Source organism: Penicillium solitum, assembly GCF_028829755.1.
Source record: "Penicillium solitum strain IBT 25940 chromosome Unknown utg000001l_segment0_segment0, whole genome shotgun sequence".
In the NCBI taxonomy this organism is placed as follows: domain Eukaryota; kingdom Fungi; phylum Ascomycota; class Eurotiomycetes; order Eurotiales; family Aspergillaceae; genus Penicillium; species Penicillium solitum.
This window is the reverse complement of record NW_027072121.1, coordinates 7,582,900-7,602,334: the sequence shown is the minus strand read 5'-3', so window position 1 is coordinate 7,602,334 and position 19,435 is coordinate 7,582,900. Positions and strand designations below refer to the sequence as shown.

Below are 19,435 nucleotides of genomic sequence, written 5' to 3'. Positions count from 1 at the left end.
CATATTTAAACAAGAACAGGATTGCGGATCAATCACCACTGCTTGCGCTGGCCCAGCAGCGAATAAGGCTTCTTATTCCGAGCCTCCTTGGCTGACCCTCGGATAGAATGACTGAAGGTAAGGCAATTCTTATCCTCGGCCATGATCTCGAGATCACTTGGGGTCGACGGCACGTGGAAGCCCTGACCAGCTTCGGGGTAAGCGCGGTAATCTTCAGGGTCATAATCCGATTCATGCTGAGATCCAACCTGTGAAGACCGAGACACAGATGGGGTGGGAGATTGCAGTCGTGATTGGGAGTATGATGATTCGTCGTCGGTGATTAGGTCAGAGTTCGAGGAGTCGAAAGAGGTCTTGCGAGCACGTGTAGCTGCAGGCGCAGCTTGGGATGTAAATCTGCGCGTGGGTCTAGAAGGATTCTGTGGAGTTGTCGTGGTAGGAGGAGCGGTTGTGGAAGCATGCGCGTGAGAAATTCCAGCCAGAATATGCTCCGCAGTGATGCCACCAAGAGCCGCTGGAGGAGCAGGGTTCGGGGCAGCATCGGAGACCACTTCAGCAAAGAGTTTATCGGTATCCAGGGCAGTAGCTTCAAGGGCCGTGGTACCAGGAGCCTTGCCAATCCGTTGGTTTGAATCCATGGCGTTGGGGTTCTCAGATGGCGGTTTCAAATTTTCCCAATCGAGTAATGCTGAACGAGGGGTTTTCTTTGGTGTAGGGTTGGAAGCCCGATGGTTTTGTGGCGTTGCAAAGGGTGAGATAGTGAAATCAGTCACGGGTTGCATGTTGATGGGAAACATAGGAACCGACGGCCACTCGTTTGAGACTTTCACTATAAGCTGAACTAGGGAATCATGCGAGAGAGATGACAGATACGCCCGCCGTTCTTCTTCTGAATAATGATTTCCACCCATTTGAGATTCAGACACAGGCTGCTTCTTCGGGCGTCCAACTTTTTTCACTTTCGTTAGAGCCTTCTTTTGAGGTTTGGTCTGGGCCGTCTGACGTTGCTCAGGTTTACACTTGATGCAAAACCAATTAATCTCCGGGATTTCAATAACCTCATTAACGATATTTGGCTTGTGACATTTCTGATGCCATGGAGCATCACATGAGTCACATAAAACAATCAAATTGTTTGAAGGGCTGTGTCCTCGGTAGCAGCCGGTGCAAACTATATTCACCTGGCGATTCAACCGCTTCCGCTTTTTTGCTGCCGCTTTGACAGGTGGTCCTTTTGTTGCCACAGGCTCGACTTCTCGAACAGCCGGTTGGGTAATACGGCGGCCAGATCGAGTTCGATTTGAGGCTAGGGCAGTGCTGACATTTTGATGACCCGTTTCCGTAGCCCCGGCTGTTGCCCAAACTGCCTCTTCCTGAGGCAGTGCTGGTGACCCCCAGCCTTCCCAGGGTATATTGTCATCCACAAGCTCCAGGTGGGGTGGCAATGATGAAATCCCCTCGGAGACACCCTCATGGTCAAATATGTTGCCCTCGTAGACATTCTGGGGGCGCCCCGGGTTGATATCGGGAGCGGGGAGGTCCACGAATGCTGCTGAGACCCTCATGTTGAATTTGCTTGTGAATAATTGGTTCAAAAGAAGGCCTGGGCAAGATTCTTCTGGAAAACTAGCTGGGCTTTGGTGTCAAAGAGGAGAACAGAGCAACAGGTGATAGCGAGGGAAAAAGGCACTAATGGTGTTCTGCTAGGGCAGTGCGAGTCTTCCAGTCTGGTACAAATCACAATAGACGCTAGGCTTTTTGCTGAGCGGCCAGTCAAACATAGTTGGCTCCTCTCAATTCTTCAACTGAAAGTAGGGTTGGAGTGAAGTTGTCGAATGAAAGGCCTTTGTATATACGAGTCACGTGATATCCCAATGCAACCTTAAATGGCTTTCTTCAATCGTTGACTGACGTATTTTGCTTAATTGGAGGGTATTGATAATTTAAATTGTAAATTTGATGGTTTTATCCATTATCTAAACTGTTTTGTTTACTTCCTATGCGGATCTGGTACACAATTGTCTTGTCCTCGATTAGATCACCTCATATTGCCGCCTCGGCATTAGACCTACATGTAGGTAAGATACAACACATTCTATGAGAACCACAGTACTCTAATTGTCTATCTCTAGAGAAATGCGTAAATTTACTCCAAGCATTTCACGAACGGAACTCGCAGAAAGTTCTAAGTTTTGAACTATTCTAATGTGTATGAATCCAGTGGAAGTATACATTAGATCTGAATACATATCTAAATTGGCTCGAGATAATACTATTATATTTAAGGTAATTTATAAAGAGCGAAAATAAGGATGGTTGATCTTGTATGAGGTAGGAATCACCATACCACCATCTATATATATCGTGGGCCGAAAGGATCATTCAGGACAGAAATACAATAAACTAGCAAAGACGGATGATGATTATACGATCTCTTTTTGATATCTCTTTTTACACCATTTTCCCTTCTAACCAACAAACAACAGAGTATCGGGCGAAAAGCACAGTTTTATGCTTGATGATATGCCTAAGGAAAGCCCAAGAGCTCATAGGATGTAAGAAAGATACCCGAAAAGGACCAAAAGATGCCAGAAGAACCGAGGGACCACTTTAAATGGCTGTGGGTTATAGTTTGCTTATATACAGACCTCGGGAGGTGTCTTTCGTGTTTCTCATAAATAATTCAAGTTCAGGACACGACTCCCTCATCCTTCAAGCGAGTAATATCCGCTTGCCCATAATCGAGGACACTACCCAAGATCTCATCCGTGTGCTGGCCCAAAGTAGGAGGAGGCGTGCGCACACCCGGTGTCGCTTCGGAGTATTTGATAGGCGTGTTGACCATCTTGATTGGACCACATGCAGGGTGGTCAACTTCCGTCACCATGCCTCGTGCGAGAACTGTTGGTAGGGTCAGCACCGTTCTTTTATCATATGTGAAGAAAATAGGTAGACTTACCATGCTTGTGATTCAGGGTTCCCTGAATGTCGTTGACAGCCGCATAGGGCATACCGCTGCCCTCGAAGACATCCAGCCACTCTTGCGTAGTCTTTTGCATAGTGGTACTTTCAATCATACCGTCGATCTCTGCCCGGTGCTGCACTCGGTCACTGTTAGTGACGAAGCGAGCGTCCGTCTTCCACTCAGAGAAGCCCAGTCGATCACACAACACGCCAAAAAGCCTATCATTGCCACCGCCAAAGAGAATATCTCCGTCACTGGTTTTGTAGCTCCGGTAGGGTACAATAGATGCTGGGAGGTGTTAGTTCGGTTATTACTCGACACAAGAGACTGTTCGATGCTTACGGTGTGCTGTGCCCCAACGGCCGGAATCCTTTTGTCCACTGATAAGCGCAGAGCTAGCCAGATTCGATAGCGTAGCGACCTGGCAATCACTCAAGCAAGCATCGATATGCTGACCTCTACCAGTTCGACCCCGAGCAATCAAAGCCGCCATGATGGCATTTGATGTGTATAGTCCGGTGGTTAGATCGGTAACGGCAACACCAACCTTTACTGGCGCACCGTCCCGAGCACCGGTGATGTGCATTAATCCCATCTCGGCTTCCACCATGACGTCGTATCCTGCACGGTTGCTATATGGGCCTGTCTGGCCATACCCGGTGATACTGGCATAGATCAACTTGGGGTTGATTTCCCGCAGGGTTTCATAGTCCATGCCGTATTTTTTGAGTCCCCCGGGGAGATAGTTCTCGACTAGGACATCGCATTCCTTTGCAAGCTTGTGTAGAATCTCGACGCCTGACTTGTGTTGGAAGGATAGACCAAGGGATTTCTTATTTCGGTTGACCTATATCCATATTAGTGCCATGATCATTTGTTTCATCACTTCAAAAGAAGGTTCATACAGCTAGGTAGTAGGCGCTCTCGCCAGGGCCCTTTCTGGAAGCATCTTCGTACTTCGCATATGGTGGACCCCAAGCACGAGTATCGTCGCCGCGCACAGGGTGTTCGACCTTGATAACGTCCGCTCTATATTCCGTTTCGTTAATATCACAGATCTCAGGTGTTGAAGCTGTTCCATAGCCCCGAAGTTCAACACATACCCTAAATCACCCAGAATTTGAGTACAATAAGGCTAGAGCAAGTTAGCTTGAATCGTAAACATACAGTAGCACCGCGAGAGAAGTACTAACACCAGCCAAAACGCGTGTCATATCAAGCACCCGGATACCAGCCAAAGGCAGTGACCCATCGACTGAAGCTGCGCTGGAGTAGCTTCGTCCTGGTACCGTGCGCCGCAAGGCATTGCTACCCCAGGACAAGCCCGATCGACGGGCAACAAGCTGGAACCTGAGCGCGACCGTCATGATTATATATGCAGAGAGCGCAACGAAACCAAAAGATGAAGCTCAAACAAAAACCCAAATAGTAAAAATATCCCCCATTAAATGGGATCTGGGGAAACCGGCGAATCTCCGCCAAAACGCCGACGCCGACACCGCTCGGAGGGGCCAATGCCGAGGCCACACCGCGGGGGTATTTCCCTTGTAGATCATCAACCGCAGCTATGTTTACAGGTCTTGTTGAGACGATTGGGAGTGAGTATATCTTTATTTTGTGAATTAGGTCTATAGCTAATGTGGTTTTACTAGCTGTCACGGCCTTGGAGCCCATTGATACCTCATCGAGCGGGGGCGGGGGAACGTCGCTCACCATCTCCGACTGTGAGGAGATTCTCACCGACGCGCACCTGGGCGATAGTATCGCAGTTAATGGTATTTTGCTCTTTATTTGTCTATAACACAAGGGATATTGTCTAAAAGTGGGCTCAAGGAACATGTCTTACGGTCACTGCATTTGATAAGACCTGGTTCAAGGTTGGCTGTGCGCCGGAAACGCTGCGACGCACAAACCTGGGTTCCTTGCAGGCGAATTCACACGTGAACCTCGAGCGTGCCGTTTCGGCTGATACTCGGATGGGAGGACACTTCGTGCAGGGCCATGTCGATACCGTAGCGGAGATTTTGTCTGTCACGCCGGATGGAAACTCGTTGGTCTTCCGGCTGCAGCCGCGGGATAGAGATATTCTGCGCTATGTTGTGGAAAAGGGCTACGTGACCCTTGATGGTGCTAGCTTGACTGTCACCAAGGTTGTCGATGGGCAGGATGGATACTGGGAGGTTATGCTTATTGCCTACACGCAGGGCAAGGTGGTCACTGCGGCCAAAAAGCCGGGTGACCTTGTCAACGTTGAGATTGATATCGTGGGCAAGTATGTTGAGAAGAGCGTACAGGGATACTTTGCTGGTACCTCCGGCGGAGACTTCGCTATCTTGGAGAAGATGGTGAACAGGATCGTCGATGAAAGGCTCAAGAAATAGATCAGAGTTATGAATAATGAATCTGTGCCACTCCAAGCCATTGCAATATTCGGTGAAGGCGAGGCAAAATGTATCACCCTTAGCTTTCTATGTTATAAAACGAACTGAACAGAACATTTGGAGACTGAATTTCCCCATTTATTACAGGGAGTAAAAGACATACAGCTGGAAGTTGGGGTTATTCAAAGCAAAAGAAGGCCAGAGCGAGCAATGAGATACAAATAAGTTCCCACCAAGCTATGAAAAAGCCATTCTGCTGTCGTAGAGTCTGTGTCCCCATCATCGAGACTGGATATTATCATCCTTCCTACATAGCCCTTTTCCACAACATATACATGTAGTGAAACTTAAGTTCAATATAAGATGAAGGATGAATTTGATTTGCAAGACTGCATTATATGAAGACAAAACCTGAAAAACGCCTAGATGCCTATCGGGTATGTGACAGTGACAGAAATTTTGATCCATATGACATGGATATAAGACATGAAGACGGGGGTCATTTTTGATACAGTCCACCAGTATGATAGACAAGTCGGCACGAGTTGAATTCTCGAGTTTGTTCAATGATAAGAGCCGGCTCGTCCATCAAGCGGTCAAGTAGAAGCTTTCAGAAAGGTGTGGTGTAGTGACTTCGGACAGTCACTTACTCCTCCATAGACTCGTCCGAATCAGCGTCAGAATCGTCATCTGCCGCTTCACCCTCACCCTCAGCGTCCTTGTCAAAGTCATCATCGCTGAGCCAATCTTCATCATCCATATCCTCATCCTCATCCTCATCCTCCTCGGCCACTTCTTTGCCACCTCTAGCCTTAGCCTTCTCTTGCTTCTTCCGCTCAATGTTCTCTTTCTGCAGCTTCTTTCTCTGCTCCTTCTCCTTCCTCCGAACGTCCCAGCTCTGGTCCATTTTCCGCATCTCCTTCTCAGATTTCTTAATGAAGTCGTGCCACATGATCTTGCCATCGCAGACTCCATCCTCAACCTTCATCAAGCGAAGCCGCAAGCGAGGACCCAACTCTACGAGCTTTACGGCCCGCTTCTCAACACCAGGGGTATGGGCTGGCTTATCCTGGCCCTTTTCTGCGGCCTTTTGGCGCTGCATTTCCCGCTTGTTCAGGACTCGGCGGGTCGTGCTCTCTGCAACTTCAACTTCGGCATCGGTGTCTAGCTCGGTCTCACTGGCTGATGTGTAACCTGCAGCAGAGGGGTCGAGCAGGTAATCGGCGGCATCTTCTAGCTTTCCAAGGTTGGGAACGGCAGTCTTCTTCTTGTCCCGGTTCCGAATCTCTTTGGGATCCAGGCGACGAATTCGTTTCGATACACCGGTCTTCTTCGTGGCAATGGCATAGTGACGGAGAGTCAAGATATATGAGTCGCTATCCTTTTCGGCAGGCTCCCGGTTGAGAAGCATGACACGGCGGATGGAAGATAGAGGCTGGCTTTGGGGGTTGATGGGAGGGAAGAGGGATTGGAAGATCGTAGTTGTGAGGGTCTCGAGACGCTTGGGCACTTTGGAATCTTCGGTTGCGCCTGGTGTGGTGAAGTTGTTCATGACCAAGAGGGGCGGTGTCTTGTGGTCCTGTCCGCCACTTTTGGGGCGCTTCATGGATCTCTCAACATCCTTGCACAGCGAATAGTTCTCGACTTTGAAGTGAAGGGTGGGTCCACGGGGAGTAACGGCGAGTCGCATATTTGTGTTGCCAGTTGCGGACTTGGAAAACAACATAAGATGAGTGACACCTAGGGGACCGGTCATAACGGTATAATCTCGCAGCCTGTTGGATTTGCGTTCCTATATTATTTATTAGACGGAGCGAGCAGACTAGTGGGTGTGAATCATACCTTCAATCGCACAGCAGTATCAGGCTCCATCATGCGACGGACATCCTTAACCAATTGGGTAACACTGCTACCGACTTGAGAAGCGCCTACTCGAATGACCATAGACTTCGGGGTCTTGGACATTGAGGCAGCGCTGCCCTTCACAACAGAAGCATTTTGCGGCTTCTGGTGAGTGCGCTTCTTGACACGTTGCTTGGCCATTTTGATATGAGAGATGAGAAAAATAAAATTGGAGGGGGAAAGCAATGGATATCAAATCGAACAGCTCGAGGTTTTTTTTTTCTCCAAAAATTAACATCAGAAACAGCGCCGGATCAATAATCTTGCGGCCCCACATTAAATTATTTCTTTTGAGATAGTTGAACATCGACAACTTTGTTTTTTTGTTAAACACACATTAGATAATGCCGATTACTAAAAAGCGCAAGGTCGCACACGCGGCCCCTGCTGCACCTGTTGAGGACAGCGACGCTGCATCAAATGCAAGCTCCTCCAGCCCTCAAGCCGCTGCTGAGGCCTCCGATGTCGAAGATAGCGCGAGCGATTCAAACTCCCAACCCACCGCTGATGACCCCAATGTCGAAGATGCCTCCTCCGAGACTGAGCCCAGTGCTCCTAGCGTTCCCAAAACATTCAAAGAATTGGGCCTGATTGACTCTCTCTGCGAGGCCTGTGACAAGATGGGATACAAGGCCCCTACACCAATCCAGTCCGAATCAATCCCGCTGGCACTTCAGGGTCGTGATATTATCGGATTGGCCGAAACAGGATCTGGAAAGACCGCCTCCTTCGTTTTACCAATTCTTCAAGGTTTGTGCACATCTGACGACTTATACCATCATATACGATACTAACGAGTCTTATAGCACTCATGGAAAAGCCCCAGCCGTTCTTTGGCCTTGTAATGGCTCCAACCCGTGAACTGGCATACCAGATTTCATTGGCATGCGAATCCCTTGGTGCAACGATCAATGTCAGATCCACCACGTTGGTCGGCGGTATGGACATGGTTCCTCAGTCGATCGCTTTGGGAAAGAAACCTCACATCATCGTTGCCACACCCGGCAGACTTCTCGACCACCTCGAGAACACAAAGGGATTCTCCCTCCGCAATTTGAAATTCCTCGTCATGGACGAAGCAGACAGACTCCTCGATATGGATTTCGGTCCCATTCTCGATAAGATCCTGAAGGTCCTACCGCGCGAGCGTAGAACCTTCTTATTCTCCGCCACCCTGAGCTCAAAGGTTGAGTCTCTCCAGCGAGCCTCACTGTCAAATCCGGCCCGCGTATCGATCTCTTCCAGCAAGTACGCCACCGTGGAAACCCTCCAGCAAACCTATATCCTTCGTCCCTATAAACACAAGGACATTTACCTTGTCTACCTTCTCCACGAGTTCATTGGCCAGTCCGTTATTATCTTCATGCGCACCGTTCATGAGACCCAGCGTGTTGCTTTCTTGCTGCGCGGTCTAGGCTTTGGCGCAATCCCTCTCCATGGGCAGATGTCTCAATCTGCTCGTCTGGGAGCACTAGGCAAATTCCGATCGAAAAGTCGTGAAATCCTCGTTGCCACCGATGTTGCTGCTCGTGGTCTGGATATTCCCTCTGTGGACTGCGTTTTGAACTTTGACTTGCCAACCGACAGTAAGACCTATATTCACCGAGTAGGCCGTACAGCACGTGCCGGAAAGTCTGGAACTGCCATCTCCTTTGTCACGCAATATGATGTGGAAATCTGGCAGCGTATAGAGGCTGCGATGGGCAAAGAGTTGGACGAGTACCCCGCCCCTAAAGATGAGGCTATGGTCTTTGCCGAACAAGTGAGTGCTTCGCAGCGTGATGCCATCCAGGCGATGAAGCATTACGATGAAAAGAAGGGAGCCAAAGGCAAAGGAAAGTTCTCGTTCAAGGGCAAGCGAAGTCGCGATGCCATGGACCAGGAAGAGGGCTAGAATCTCATGCTGGTTCATTTTCTCTTTTTTTTTGTACATGAATAGATGGTCTAGCTTACGAATTTGGGGCGTTTAAGTATGTAATATGAAAAGAATCCATAGCTTTCATTACTGCGTCAAAATGATATCGAATATTTCCTGGACCATATTTCCGGGGGTCCATAAGAGTTGAAAAAAAATACCCGCTGCCTAAAGCCACCAAGGCCAGTGTGATAATTGCAATACAGCCCAGAGAAACAGTGACCCCTAGGGGCATTGGTCAAGGCCGAAGATCCAAATTGGACTAGGGAATCTATTAGGCGCTGCCTGCCTCGCTAACAGCGTTGGCGACGCGAGTGGCGAGGTCGTCCGCCTCGGAGCGGCTGGCAGCCTCAGCGTACACGCGGACGGCATCCTCAGTACCACTGGCACGGGCGAAACTGCGGCCCTTGTTGTACCGAGACTGGAGAGACTCGATAGTGCCCTGCAGGCCGGGAGGAGACTCGAGCTTACGCTCGGCGTCGTATGCCTTGAAGATGGAACGGTCATTGACCTCGACACGCACGAGGCGCGAAGGAAGGTCAGTGTAGGTTCCAAGCCACTCCTTGGGTGACCAGCCCTTGTGGGCGAGGATGGCCTCCACAAGAAGTGCATCGGACAGGGCGTCACCGACAGCCTGGTTGATCAGGTCGGTGAGAGCTTGGAGGCTCTCCAGGGCGTGCTGCTGCGCCGGCGATTGAGGCTCGGTGTTCTTGATGACCTTCAGGGCGTTCTCGGAGAAGGTGACGGTACCGTGTCCGTTGGCCTCGAAGTAGACACCAACATCGAACCGCAGTGCAGCGTGGTGGAGGTGCTTCACGCCGGTGTTGGTGCAGATAATGGGGAGCTTGAGGACCTTCTCAATGTAATCCGTGCTTGCACCGTTAGCATAGGCGGTCTGGACAACACCAATCTTCAGCTTTGAAGCAATTCCAGCATTGCGGGCAAGATCGCCAATGAAAGACGCCGCAAGAGTGGCAATGCGGTCACCGTCCAGAAGACGGAACACGTTGCTCTCGTCCTGGAAGTAGTAAACAAGACGATCGGCGTCACCGTCAAGCGAAGCGCATCGATCAAGTACGGCAGCTTTGGAAGAAGGAGGAGCACGTTGCTTGGTCTTAACATAGTCGGCACCGCACTGCATGAAATGTTAGTTGATGGAAGGTAGTGTGCTGGGCAGGTGGAAGCATACATCAAAGTTCAGGGCGTCAGGGTTGATCACATCATCATTGACAATCTTAATATCGATTCCAGTGAGGTACTTCATCAGTTCCCTCAATTTAGGTCCACCGACACCGTTGGCGCAGTCCACAGTCAAGGAACCCTGGACCTTGACTCCCCGCATGACCTTCTTGAAGGAGTTTGCAAGCTTCTCATAGTATCCTTGCTCAGTCGGCTCGCCATACTCGTATTGTGTTCCAAGGGTGTTCTTGCAGCGAACGACGTAATGGAGCTGAGGGGTGGTCATGTATTTAAAGTCCACAAACTCGACCTCCGTCGCAGTAAGCGCGGCATTCAGAACGCTCACTAGACGGGAGCCAGAAGCACGGGTGTCACGAGCGAATACCACACGAGCGGGGTTGGTCATCTTCACGTCGATTTCCTTGACAAGTTCGTCGTAGACATCGGCAATCTTATCCAATGGGGCGTTTGCCAGTTTTGTCGCGTATGCTTCCCACTCGGCCTAGTTATGACAGTGAGCACGTTATTCCAAACTCGGTCATTGAACGCAGGTCAGTCTTACTTCAAGCATCTCGCCCTAAAGAAATCACATAAGGTTAGAAGTTAGACTTGTCCTAATGGGGCTGGTACTATGACAGGGATCAATTGCTTAAACTCACCATGGGGTCAACCAACTTGACACCATTGTCCTCCGCGGGGTTGTGACTAGCAGTAACCATAACACCAATCCATTGTCCGCTAAGTTTCTTCGACCGCAAGCTTGCAAGCAAGCCCACTGCGAAAACAACGGTGTTGAGGAGGTCGCTGCGCAGCCAGATTGGTCAGAACAAGCCGGCGTCAACAAAAGGGCGATCGCGGGGTTCGAGAGATGTGGAGGCGGGGTGGATCAGCCATATTTGAAGAAACTTACGCTTTCATGCGAAACTGTAATGAAGAGAATGGAAGTTAGCCGACCTAAAATCCAAGGTAGAGTGTTTATTTAGCAATGCGACATACTCCTGCTGTGCCATACTCAAATACCTTGCCCTCGGGCTTTGTGTACTGCAACGCCGCCTCGGTGATCGCTTTCTTGACAGCCGGAGAGGCCATGACGCAAATGTGTGATTAGTTATAAAGCACCGTAATAAGTTTCAAAAGGAGAGGTGCTTTGAAGCTTCAGCTAACGTCGAGGTCGAAGAGGAGGGGAGTACTTGAAACAAAAAAAAAGCGGCTGAGGGGTGGGGGGTGAGACACTGTTTATTGCGACGGCCTTAGCGGTGAGCAAATGGCGGGGAATACACGCCAAGACGCGACAGGGGACGTGGCAATAACATATTTACCCGCATTAGCCGCCGTGGAAATTAACTGAAACAGTAAACAATCTGGTGGGGAGCATCCCAATCTTCATTGCTGCTACCTCCACGTCTAAGCTACAGTCAAACATGACACATTGACATGTCTATGCCATTCTGGGACATATATATATATAAAGATCGCCAAAATTCGATCCTCTTCTTTACGCCTTTAACCTATGCGCCGCAATATCGTCCTGTGTGTCCCTGATCAGGAACCTGTCGGGAGCAACCGATGCATTAGTCATGGGAATGTTACGTCGCACGAAGAGGGGAGGGGGGACTTACGAATACCACCAAACAGCGGGGACCACTGTACCCAGATGCCAGAGGCTGTGCGCGTCAATCAACCCATTCCAAGGGGGGAAATCGAGCAATTCCAAACTCATGGCCATGATTATCCATGCCACAATCATACCAGGCCAGGCGGTCCAAGACTTCAAATGTCTTTGGTATCGGAAGATACTAAACCCGGTCCACATGAGGTTCTGGATAATTCCGACCACCACGTTCGCCATCATATTGTACGTGTAGTCCCAAGACCAGAAGGTAAGATAAGACACGTGCAATGTGTATAGCAGAACGCAGACAGCAGTCCAAAGCCGGCGTAGGGTTGGCCGGTATGGGGTATTTTCGAGGTCCAGGCGGAAGATTCGAACGACGGCAAGGTAAAGACCATACAGCACGCTAGCGCCGGCTGCCCAGTAGTCCAGCTTCTCGGTCAGGGGGAAATCCCGCATATGGAATATCATGCTGAAAGTCCAGCTTGCAAGTCCAATGTATCCAAACATCATGTAGTATGGGCGGAGCGAGTGCCAGGCGGGGATCGACTCTTGGACACGGGACATGCCGTGCCAGTGGGCGGCGAAGTTGAAGAAGGAGAAGAGCACTGAGAAGGGCTCCTGCATCCCTAGGAGCCTGCGGAACGGCCACTTCCCGTGGAATTGTACAACCGGGCTGATCATTGGGGGATCACGCGAAACTCGGCGGTCGGTAATGACATGTTGACAAGTGTAGTCACATTCGGCAGGGCAGGTCCATAGTAGCAAGCGATGGTGCAGAGCTGAAGAGGTCAGAAAAGGGAAACGCGAGGAAGGCTTGGAATAATGATTTAACATACGCAGCACTGAATTGCCGTTCTGACAATTTTCCGTTTTACAGACCTATGGTTGTTAGTTGTTTCCGGGGGGTCTGTTGTTCGCGGAGTCGTACCTGGACACATTCTTTGAAGTCGGGGAGATGGTCTCCTAATGACGCATTAGACCTGCCAATGAGGGAGGCTAGGAAAACGAAAGCGAAAAGAGCGTAGAGATTCACTCTTCCTACGCCCAGATTCATTGTGGGCCAAAAGGTTAGCTCCGAGGTCTTAGGCGTTCAACGCGTAAGCTTGGGGAAGAGTGACAGGTTGGGCGGAGCTCCCGACGGCATTGAAGAGCCTCCCTGGGTGGTCTTGGCAAGATCAAAACAGCTCTTTTGTTTACCCCACAGCGCCATTGATCTTACTTTGTACAGCTTCAATTGCAGTGGAATTGACCTTATTTATCATTCTTGCCATATAGCGTTACTGCTTGGAGATCTTTATAGTTTACTCGAAAGAAAGGCGTGGTTAACGACGCAATTGACCTATTCTACATATAAAATATCGTCAATTGGTGCTTGCTATCCTTGGATAAGTGTTATTCCCCACACAGATACTATTCAAATAGGAAGCAAGTACATATTAATACGCCTAGCACTCCCCAGCGGTACACCTTTACCACGCAGATAGCCCTATATAAATGAGGGCAAGTTCTATCACGTGGATATACACGTGATCACTTAATGCGGCTAGTGCGGGCGGGGATTGGAGTTAAGCTTGGCGGGCGGGCAAATAATCCAGAAAAAAAAAAGTTAAGGATCGATCTCTGTTGGACTTTTATCTTTAACATCCTTCCTAGTATTATTTTTTTACTCTTCTCTATCCTTCCTTTTCGACCCGTTCTTCTTTTCCGCATAGTCAAGATGGACACCGAATCCGATACCCCTCAGGGGATCACCAGCAGTGCTGATCGCATGGTTGGCATGGAACACTCTGAAGTCCGCTACTTCACTAGGTACGTTATTCTTCATCGATTGGGTCTTTTGAGTGTTGATACTAATAAATTTATAGCTATGACCACCACGGTAAATTATCTTGATCAATGATGGCGAATTTTTAGTGTGGTTTTGACTAACGATCATTTTTTTGGGTTATCACAGGTATCCACGAGGAGATGCTTGTAAGTACAAATCTACTGGCTAATTGGCTATCTATGGTGTCTAACATTCATTCCCTACCTTCTAGAAAGATGATGTGCGCACACGCTCCTACCGCGACTCCATCTACCAAAACCGCCACATCTTCAAGGACAAGGTCGTCCTCGATGTCGGCTGTGGAACTGGTATTCTGAGCATGTATGCATCCGGATAATAACCCCGGGATCTTAGATCTCTTGTTAATGGTTTTGTTAAATAGGTTTGCTGCCCGTGCTGGCGCAAAGCACGTCATTGGTGTCGATATGTCCTCCATCATCGAGAAGGCCCGTCAGATTGTCCACGTTAACGGACTCTCCGATAAGATCACTCTTCTCCAGGGCAAGATGGAGGAAGTTAACCTTCCTTTCCCCAAGGTTGATATCATCATCTCCGAGTGGATGGGTTACTTCCTTCTCTACGAGTCCATGCTGGATACCGTTCTCTACGCCCGTGACACCTACCTCAACCCCGGTGGTCTGATCTTCCCCGATAAGGCCACTATGTACGTTGCTGGTATTGAGGATGGCGATTACAAGGATGACAAGATTGGATGTAAGCAAAAATTCCTTGAACTTTTTTCTTTCTCTTTTTTTGCTCCGTACTGACCAAGTTTAGTCTGGGACAACGTCTACGGATTTGACTACAGCCCCATGAAGGAGATTGCCCTTAACGAGCCCCTCGTCGATACCGTCGAGATGAAGGCTCTTGTGACCGATCCCTGCCCGATCATCACCTTTGATCTGAACACTGTCACCACGGCCGACCTTGCCTTCAAGGTGCCGTATGCCCTCACCGCCAAGCGCCCCGACTTCATCCACGCCTTGATCGCCTGGTTCGATATCGAGTTCAGCGCCTGCCACAAGCCCATCCACTTCTCCACTGGCCCCCACGCCAAGTACACCCACTGGAAGCAGACCGTTTTCTACCTCCGTGATGTTCTCACCGTCGAGGAGGAGGAGAAGGTTACTGGCTGGATTGAGAACCGCCCTAACGATAAGAACAAGCGTGACTTGGATATCGGCATCTCGTACAAGTTCGAGACTCCCGATGCCACCCGCGCTGCTGAGGGTGGCTGCTTCTACCGCATGTAAGTTCTTCTGGCATTCAGCTTTGGTTTGTTTTTGAGATCATCATACTAATTCATCATAGGTGTTAATTTTGTTCCACTTTTCTAATTTGATGTCATTGGGATGTACAACTGCACGTTTGCACGATCTAAGTGAAATATTTTCGTCACGCAATGCATCCTGGCATGGGCATGTATGAAATTGCCCAAGGTGAATTGGACATCCGGTTTCGCCTTTGTTTATTTCGGCGTTTAGTTCTTGGGAGGCAGGAAAAAGGCATTTTGTGGCGCGAACGGAGGGATATCATTCTGAAGCTCCTCGAATTTCCAGGTAGATACCCGAGTCGATGCTTAGTCTAGCAAACTCCAACGCTCTTCTTCTGGATATGTTTTCCACACTAGGTTGTAGATAATATCAATGGCGCAATAGGCAAATAAAATGTAAGATCTGCAATGGGAAATTGTGCCAAGGAGCTGGGCTTGTCGGCAAAGCGACGGCAACAAATCGAAAAGATTATCAGATCCTCGGCATCTTCATGGCCCCCGCAATTACTGGAGCTACTTTAACCTGCCCATTACTCCTTTATTTTCCTTAATTCCTTTTCTTCTGACCGTTTTGTCTTTTTGGGTCTAATCTTATATCCTTTACTCCCTTCTTACTACTATCTCAATGTCGGCCCCTGGAGCTGGTCACGAATTCCCTGCCCAAGAGGTTTCTTGGCAGAAGCGTGATGTGCTATTGTTCGCCAACAGCATTGGCATCAAGGCCGATGAGCTGCACTTCCTCTATGTATGTTATAAGCCACGTATACCAGTTTAAATACAACAAATCTAACTAGCATCCAGGAACTTCACCCAAACTTCTCGGTCTTCCCGACCTATTCTCTCATCCTCCGTATGTTAAGCGCCTGGGGACTTCCGGGCAATTGCACTAACTCTAAATCCATTAGCATTCAAGCTCACTGACCAGGAGGTCACCGATTTTTATGCCCGCCAGAAGGCAGTTCATATTCCAGGTGTCCCCGACCTGGACCATCGTCATGGCGTCGATGGCCAGCGCAAGCTCACGGTCCTGAAGCCGCTCCCTACCACTAGTGCAGGGCGCAAGTTTGAGCTGCGCAATAAGGTAATTGGTGTCTATGATAAAGGCAAGCCTGGTACTGTGATCGAGACCGAGCAGTCCATTGTGGATAAGGAGAGCGGCGAGGTGTACACCAAGGTCGTGAGTAGCGGTTTCCTGGTCGGACAGGGTGGCTGGGGTGGCCCGAAGGGTAAGACTATCGTTTAATTATCCAGCGTGAAGTATTAACTGACGTATTCGAACAGGACCTAGCACCGTCAACTATCCCCCACCCGAGGGCAAGGCCCCTGACGCTACCCATGTTGTTCAGAGCAACTCGGAGACAGCCCACCTATACCGGTAAGTACTCGGTGCATATAGAGTCTAGCTCTATATCCTTGAATAAAAGTGTATACTTGAAACATCTGATGCTAACTCTTTTACCAGTCTCAACGGTGACTACAACCCTCTCCACGCCACACCAGAGCCTGGCCAGAAGATGGGCTTTGGTGGTGTTATTATCCACGGTCTTTTCAGCTGGAATTCTGCTGCGCACGGAATTCTGCGCGAATTGGGTGGTAGCAATCCTGCCAACATGAAGGAGTTCCAGGCTCGTTTCGCCTCGCCCGTCCGGCCCGGTGATAAGCTTACCACCGAGATTTGGAGAATGGGCAATGTTCAAGATGGCTATGAGGAGATCCGATTTGTTACTAAGAACGACAAGGGCCGCGTTGTGTTGAGCAATGGCCGTTGTCTGTTGAAGGTGACAGGCGTGAAGAGCAAGCTGTGATTGCAATAATTTACATCAAAGCTCAATTCGATTGCATGTAATTTGCTTTCCAAAATAAATACATATTCAACAAATACCTATTCTTTATCGCTGTGTGCTAATTTTGTATAAAATGAAGTTGTATGTATGTAGTTAACTATGCCAATGTACATAGTTCCTTTATATACCCACACGTGACCGTAACCTCGGTTGTCCCACCTTAAATGAAATTACTACCCCGGATTTGCCTAAACACCTGCTGCATCCATATCTCCTTGTCCTCGACCTCTGATCCCTTCGTTCTCCATATTGACCATGAGCTTCAGCTGGCGTGCAGCACTCAGGTCGAGTGAGCTGTGGAGTCGCGGGTAAGATCTGCTATTTCCATCTGTTATTGAACACTCAACGCTAAAATCCTCTCGAATTAGACCCAAGAGCCTGAGACCCCGCTATTCCCCCGCTGGTGGTTTGGTACGGATTTAGTGCATAATATACACTCGAGTTGATCATCAAAAAACTAACTCGGTCGCTTTGCTCTGTTGTTCATAGACTGGCCACCGACATGTCACACCTGGCTTCTCAAGATTGCTGAACACCCAGATGGGCTCGAGTGGTCCTCAGATGGCTTGGTTCAGGTCTGATATAGTAACTTTTCCAGGTAAAGACAGAAAGGATCAGGAAATCACGTTCAATTTGTAAGTTTGTTCTAACTCCAAAGAAGGCGAGTAGCAACTAACTTGCATTTTGCAGCGGTCGTTTTTTTCTCAGGTTAGTGACCAAGTTATAGACCAGAAGCTTGACCTCTGATTAACAACTTGATTTCTATGACTAGAGAAAACTGCCAGTGTCCCAAATGTATTCATCCGGATACGATGCAGAGGACAAGTGACACTTTCTCGGTAGGAAATCTCACAGCTCTCTGTGACTACATTTTCTCTGAAACTATCCCCTACAGATTCCGCAGAACGTTAAGATAGAGTCAATTGAGCACAGTGACAATATAGTCAAGATCAAGTGTGAGAGACGACATGCATAACTTTGACCCCTTTTATTATCAGAACTAACACCGCCATAGGGTCTGATAAGCACACGGGGCTTTATTCGTATGCTTGGCTTCATGCACACTCGCAGGAAATGTCTAGCATTGAAGGAACCAAGTCGGTGCCATATCCCCAATCAGCAATGCGACCTCCTAGGTAAGTTACTCAAAGTCAAAGCATCATCCACGTCACAAAATGATGTTGACGCCATAAAAGGCAGTTCACCCCAGTCGTGGATCCAGACCAGACTCCCAGAGTCAAATATGACGACGTTATGTCAGACGATGAATCTCTTCGTATTTGGTTGACTCATATTGTAAGCCCCTCTGTCTTGACTTCTGGATCAAACTTGCTAACATTTATGAAGTGGGACCAGGGCTTCTGTTTTGTAGACGATGTTCCTGTCAACCCAGAGGCTACTCAATTTCTCATCGAGCGGATTGCGTTCATCAGGAATACCCATTATGGTATGCACAGCAGACCCACGATTCACTAATACCTCACATAGCTAACGTAGCTTCAGGTGGCTTTTGGGACTTCACAGCCGATTTGACCTTTAAAGACACGGCATATACCAACGAATTCCTAGGTGCTCATACAGACAACACTTATTTCACAGATCCTGCAAGACTTCAGCTGTTCCATCTGCTATCCCACACCGAAGGATCTGGGGGGGAGAATCTCCTAGTTGATGGATTTGCAGCCGCGGCTCAACTACGGCTCGAGAAACCTGAGCATTATGCTCAATTGGCAAACCATAGACACCCGTGGCACGCAAGCGGGAACGAAGACACCTGCATCCAACCATCCGCCATGGCACCAGTATTTTCGATGCACCCGGACCTGAATAAAATGTACCAGATCCGCTGGAACAACTATGATCGTGCACCAAAGACCAATTGGTCGGCAACGGAACAGACCTTATGGTACCGTGCTGCGCGCCATTATAACGAGATCTTGCAGAGCAGAGAAATGTGGACAACGCTAAAACCAGGATCGGCGCTCAGTAAGTCTTTCGTGCCATTCAAATGGCCACTTTGGCTTACATGTTTGTCTTAGTGTTCGATAACTGGAGAATGTTACATGGCCGCTCTCAGTTTACTGGAAAGAGACGAATGTGTGGTGGCTACGGTATTTATTATCTGATAACTTCCCTTTCAAACTTTTCTACTAACGAAATGCCAGTCAACAACGATGACTATATTTCTCGACTTCGTCTGCTCAAGTTTGGCCGGAAAGAGGTGCTGGACAACCTTGGCAACGTCCGAAATAACCCCCAGAATCCTTATTGGTACATCTAGATTCTGTGTGGTTACTTGATACAAGATAAATCGACAGAAAATACTCACATTGTACAAAAATACAGCCAAAAGTGATTCAAAGTACGGAGTAGATAGAATCCAATCGCACTTGATTATAAACGTAGATCACATCACGTGACGCTCTATGGCTGACGTTGTTAGAGCTCGGCCACCGACAGCTCTTCCTCCCAGCAACCTTCTCATCTTCCCCATCCTTTTCCAACTATCCACCTGCTGTCTCCTCATTTCCAA

General features: G+C 48.8%; 10 protein-coding genes across 10 annotated transcripts; 5 read left to right on the top strand and 5 right to left on the bottom strand.

The window, feature by feature from the left end:
• Positions 1-32: 32 nt before the first annotated feature.
• Positions 33-1,565, bottom strand: N7455_002906 (phf1/phf2 family PHD finger domain-containing protein; the record flags this gene model as incomplete). The annotated part of the gene is made up of 1 exon (XM_040955110.2): positions 33-1,565. One exon carries the CDS (start codon positions 1,563-1,565, stop codon positions 33-35), a length of 1,533 nt encoding a protein of 510 aa, XP_040814432.2.
• A 1,124-nt stretch (positions 1,566-2,689) lies between these two features.
• N7455_002905 (CaiB/BaiF CoA transferase family protein) lies at positions 2,690-4,332 on the bottom strand (the record flags this gene model as incomplete). Its single annotated transcript, XM_040955278.1, has 6 exons — positions 2,690-2,901; positions 2,960-3,253; positions 3,308-3,812; positions 3,871-3,994; positions 4,069-4,100; positions 4,159-4,332. The coding sequence occupies 6 exons, from the start codon at positions 4,330-4,332 to the stop codon at positions 2,690-2,692; spliced, it is 1,341 nt and encodes a 446-aa protein (XP_040814324.1).
• A 195-nt stretch (positions 4,333-4,527) lies between these two features.
• On the top strand, positions 4,528-5,390 carry N7455_002904 (riboflavin synthase). The gene is made up of 3 exons (XM_040955106.2): positions 4,528-4,563; positions 4,618-4,740; positions 4,799-5,390. Exons 1-3 carry the CDS (start codon positions 4,533-4,535, stop codon positions 5,344-5,346), a joined length of 702 nt encoding a protein of 233 aa, XP_040814387.1. The 5' UTR covers positions 4,528-4,532; the 3' UTR covers positions 5,347-5,390.
• A 602-nt stretch (positions 5,391-5,992) lies between these two features.
• Positions 5,993-7,389, bottom strand: N7455_002903 (Brix domain-containing protein; the record flags this gene model as incomplete). The annotated part of the gene is made up of 2 exons (XM_040955051.2): positions 5,993-7,138; positions 7,189-7,389. 2 exons carry the CDS (start codon positions 7,387-7,389, stop codon positions 5,993-5,995), a joined length of 1,347 nt encoding a protein of 448 aa, XP_040814298.1.
• Positions 7,390-7,592: 203 nt separating this feature from the next.
• On the top strand, positions 7,593-9,142 carry rrp3 (RNA-dependent ATPase RRP3; the record flags this gene model as incomplete). The annotated part of the gene is made up of 2 exons (XM_040955193.2): positions 7,593-7,998; positions 8,055-9,142. The coding sequence occupies 2 exons, from the start codon at positions 7,593-7,595 to the stop codon at positions 9,140-9,142; spliced, it is 1,494 nt and encodes a 497-aa protein (XP_040814380.1).
• A 295-nt stretch (positions 9,143-9,437) lies between these two features.
• On the bottom strand, positions 9,438-11,431 carry agm1 (phosphoacetylglucosamine mutase PCM1; the record flags this gene model as incomplete). The annotated part of the gene is made up of 6 exons (XM_040955199.2): positions 9,438-10,298; positions 10,353-10,844; positions 10,905-10,919; positions 11,002-11,146; positions 11,253-11,266; positions 11,339-11,431. 6 exons carry the CDS (start codon positions 11,429-11,431, stop codon positions 9,438-9,440), a joined length of 1,620 nt encoding a protein of 539 aa, XP_040814290.2.
• A 364-nt stretch (positions 11,432-11,795) lies between these two features.
• On the bottom strand, positions 11,796-13,025 carry N7455_002900 (PGAP3/PER1 family protein). Its single transcript, XM_040955067.2, has 4 exons — positions 12,886-13,025; positions 12,794-12,836; positions 11,962-12,736; positions 11,796-11,892 (listed from the first exon to the last, which is right to left on the bottom strand). The coding sequence occupies exons 1-4, from the start codon at positions 13,009-13,011 to the stop codon at positions 11,838-11,840; spliced, it is 999 nt and encodes a 332-aa protein (XP_040814368.1). The 5' UTR covers positions 13,012-13,025; the 3' UTR covers positions 11,796-11,837.
• A 542-nt stretch (positions 13,026-13,567) lies between these two features.
• Positions 13,568-15,434, top strand: rmtA (protein-arginine omega-N methyltransferase HMT1). The gene is made up of 7 exons (XM_040955256.2): positions 13,568-13,766; positions 13,823-13,836; positions 13,912-13,931; positions 13,997-14,106; positions 14,168-14,499; positions 14,563-15,034; positions 15,097-15,434. The coding sequence occupies exons 1-7, from the start codon at positions 13,675-13,677 to the stop codon at positions 15,101-15,103; spliced, it is 1,047 nt and encodes a 348-aa protein (XP_040814494.1). The 5' UTR covers positions 13,568-13,674; the 3' UTR covers positions 15,104-15,434.
• Positions 15,435-15,675: 241 nt separating this feature from the next.
• Positions 15,676-16,934, top strand: N7455_002898 (putative peroxisomal dehydratase). The gene is made up of 5 exons (XM_040955177.2): positions 15,676-15,803; positions 15,860-15,908; positions 15,964-16,284; positions 16,340-16,433; positions 16,521-16,934. The coding sequence occupies exons 1-5, from the start codon at positions 15,684-15,686 to the stop codon at positions 16,861-16,863; spliced, it is 927 nt and encodes a 308-aa protein (XP_040814358.1). The 5' UTR covers positions 15,676-15,683; the 3' UTR covers positions 16,864-16,934.
• A 223-nt stretch (positions 16,935-17,157) lies between these two features.
• N7455_002897 (putative trimethyllysine dioxygenase TmlH) lies at positions 17,158-19,183 on the top strand (the record flags this gene model as incomplete). Its single annotated transcript, XM_040955068.2, has 12 exons — positions 17,158-17,210; positions 17,271-17,313; positions 17,392-17,537; positions 17,593-17,610; positions 17,675-17,741; positions 17,798-17,858; positions 17,918-18,038; positions 18,099-18,198; positions 18,250-18,349; positions 18,406-18,888; positions 18,942-19,013; positions 19,068-19,183. The coding sequence occupies 12 exons, from the start codon at positions 17,158-17,160 to the stop codon at positions 19,181-19,183; spliced, it is 1,380 nt and encodes a 459-aa protein (XP_040814354.2).
• Between the last annotated feature and the right edge of the window lie 252 nt (positions 19,184-19,435).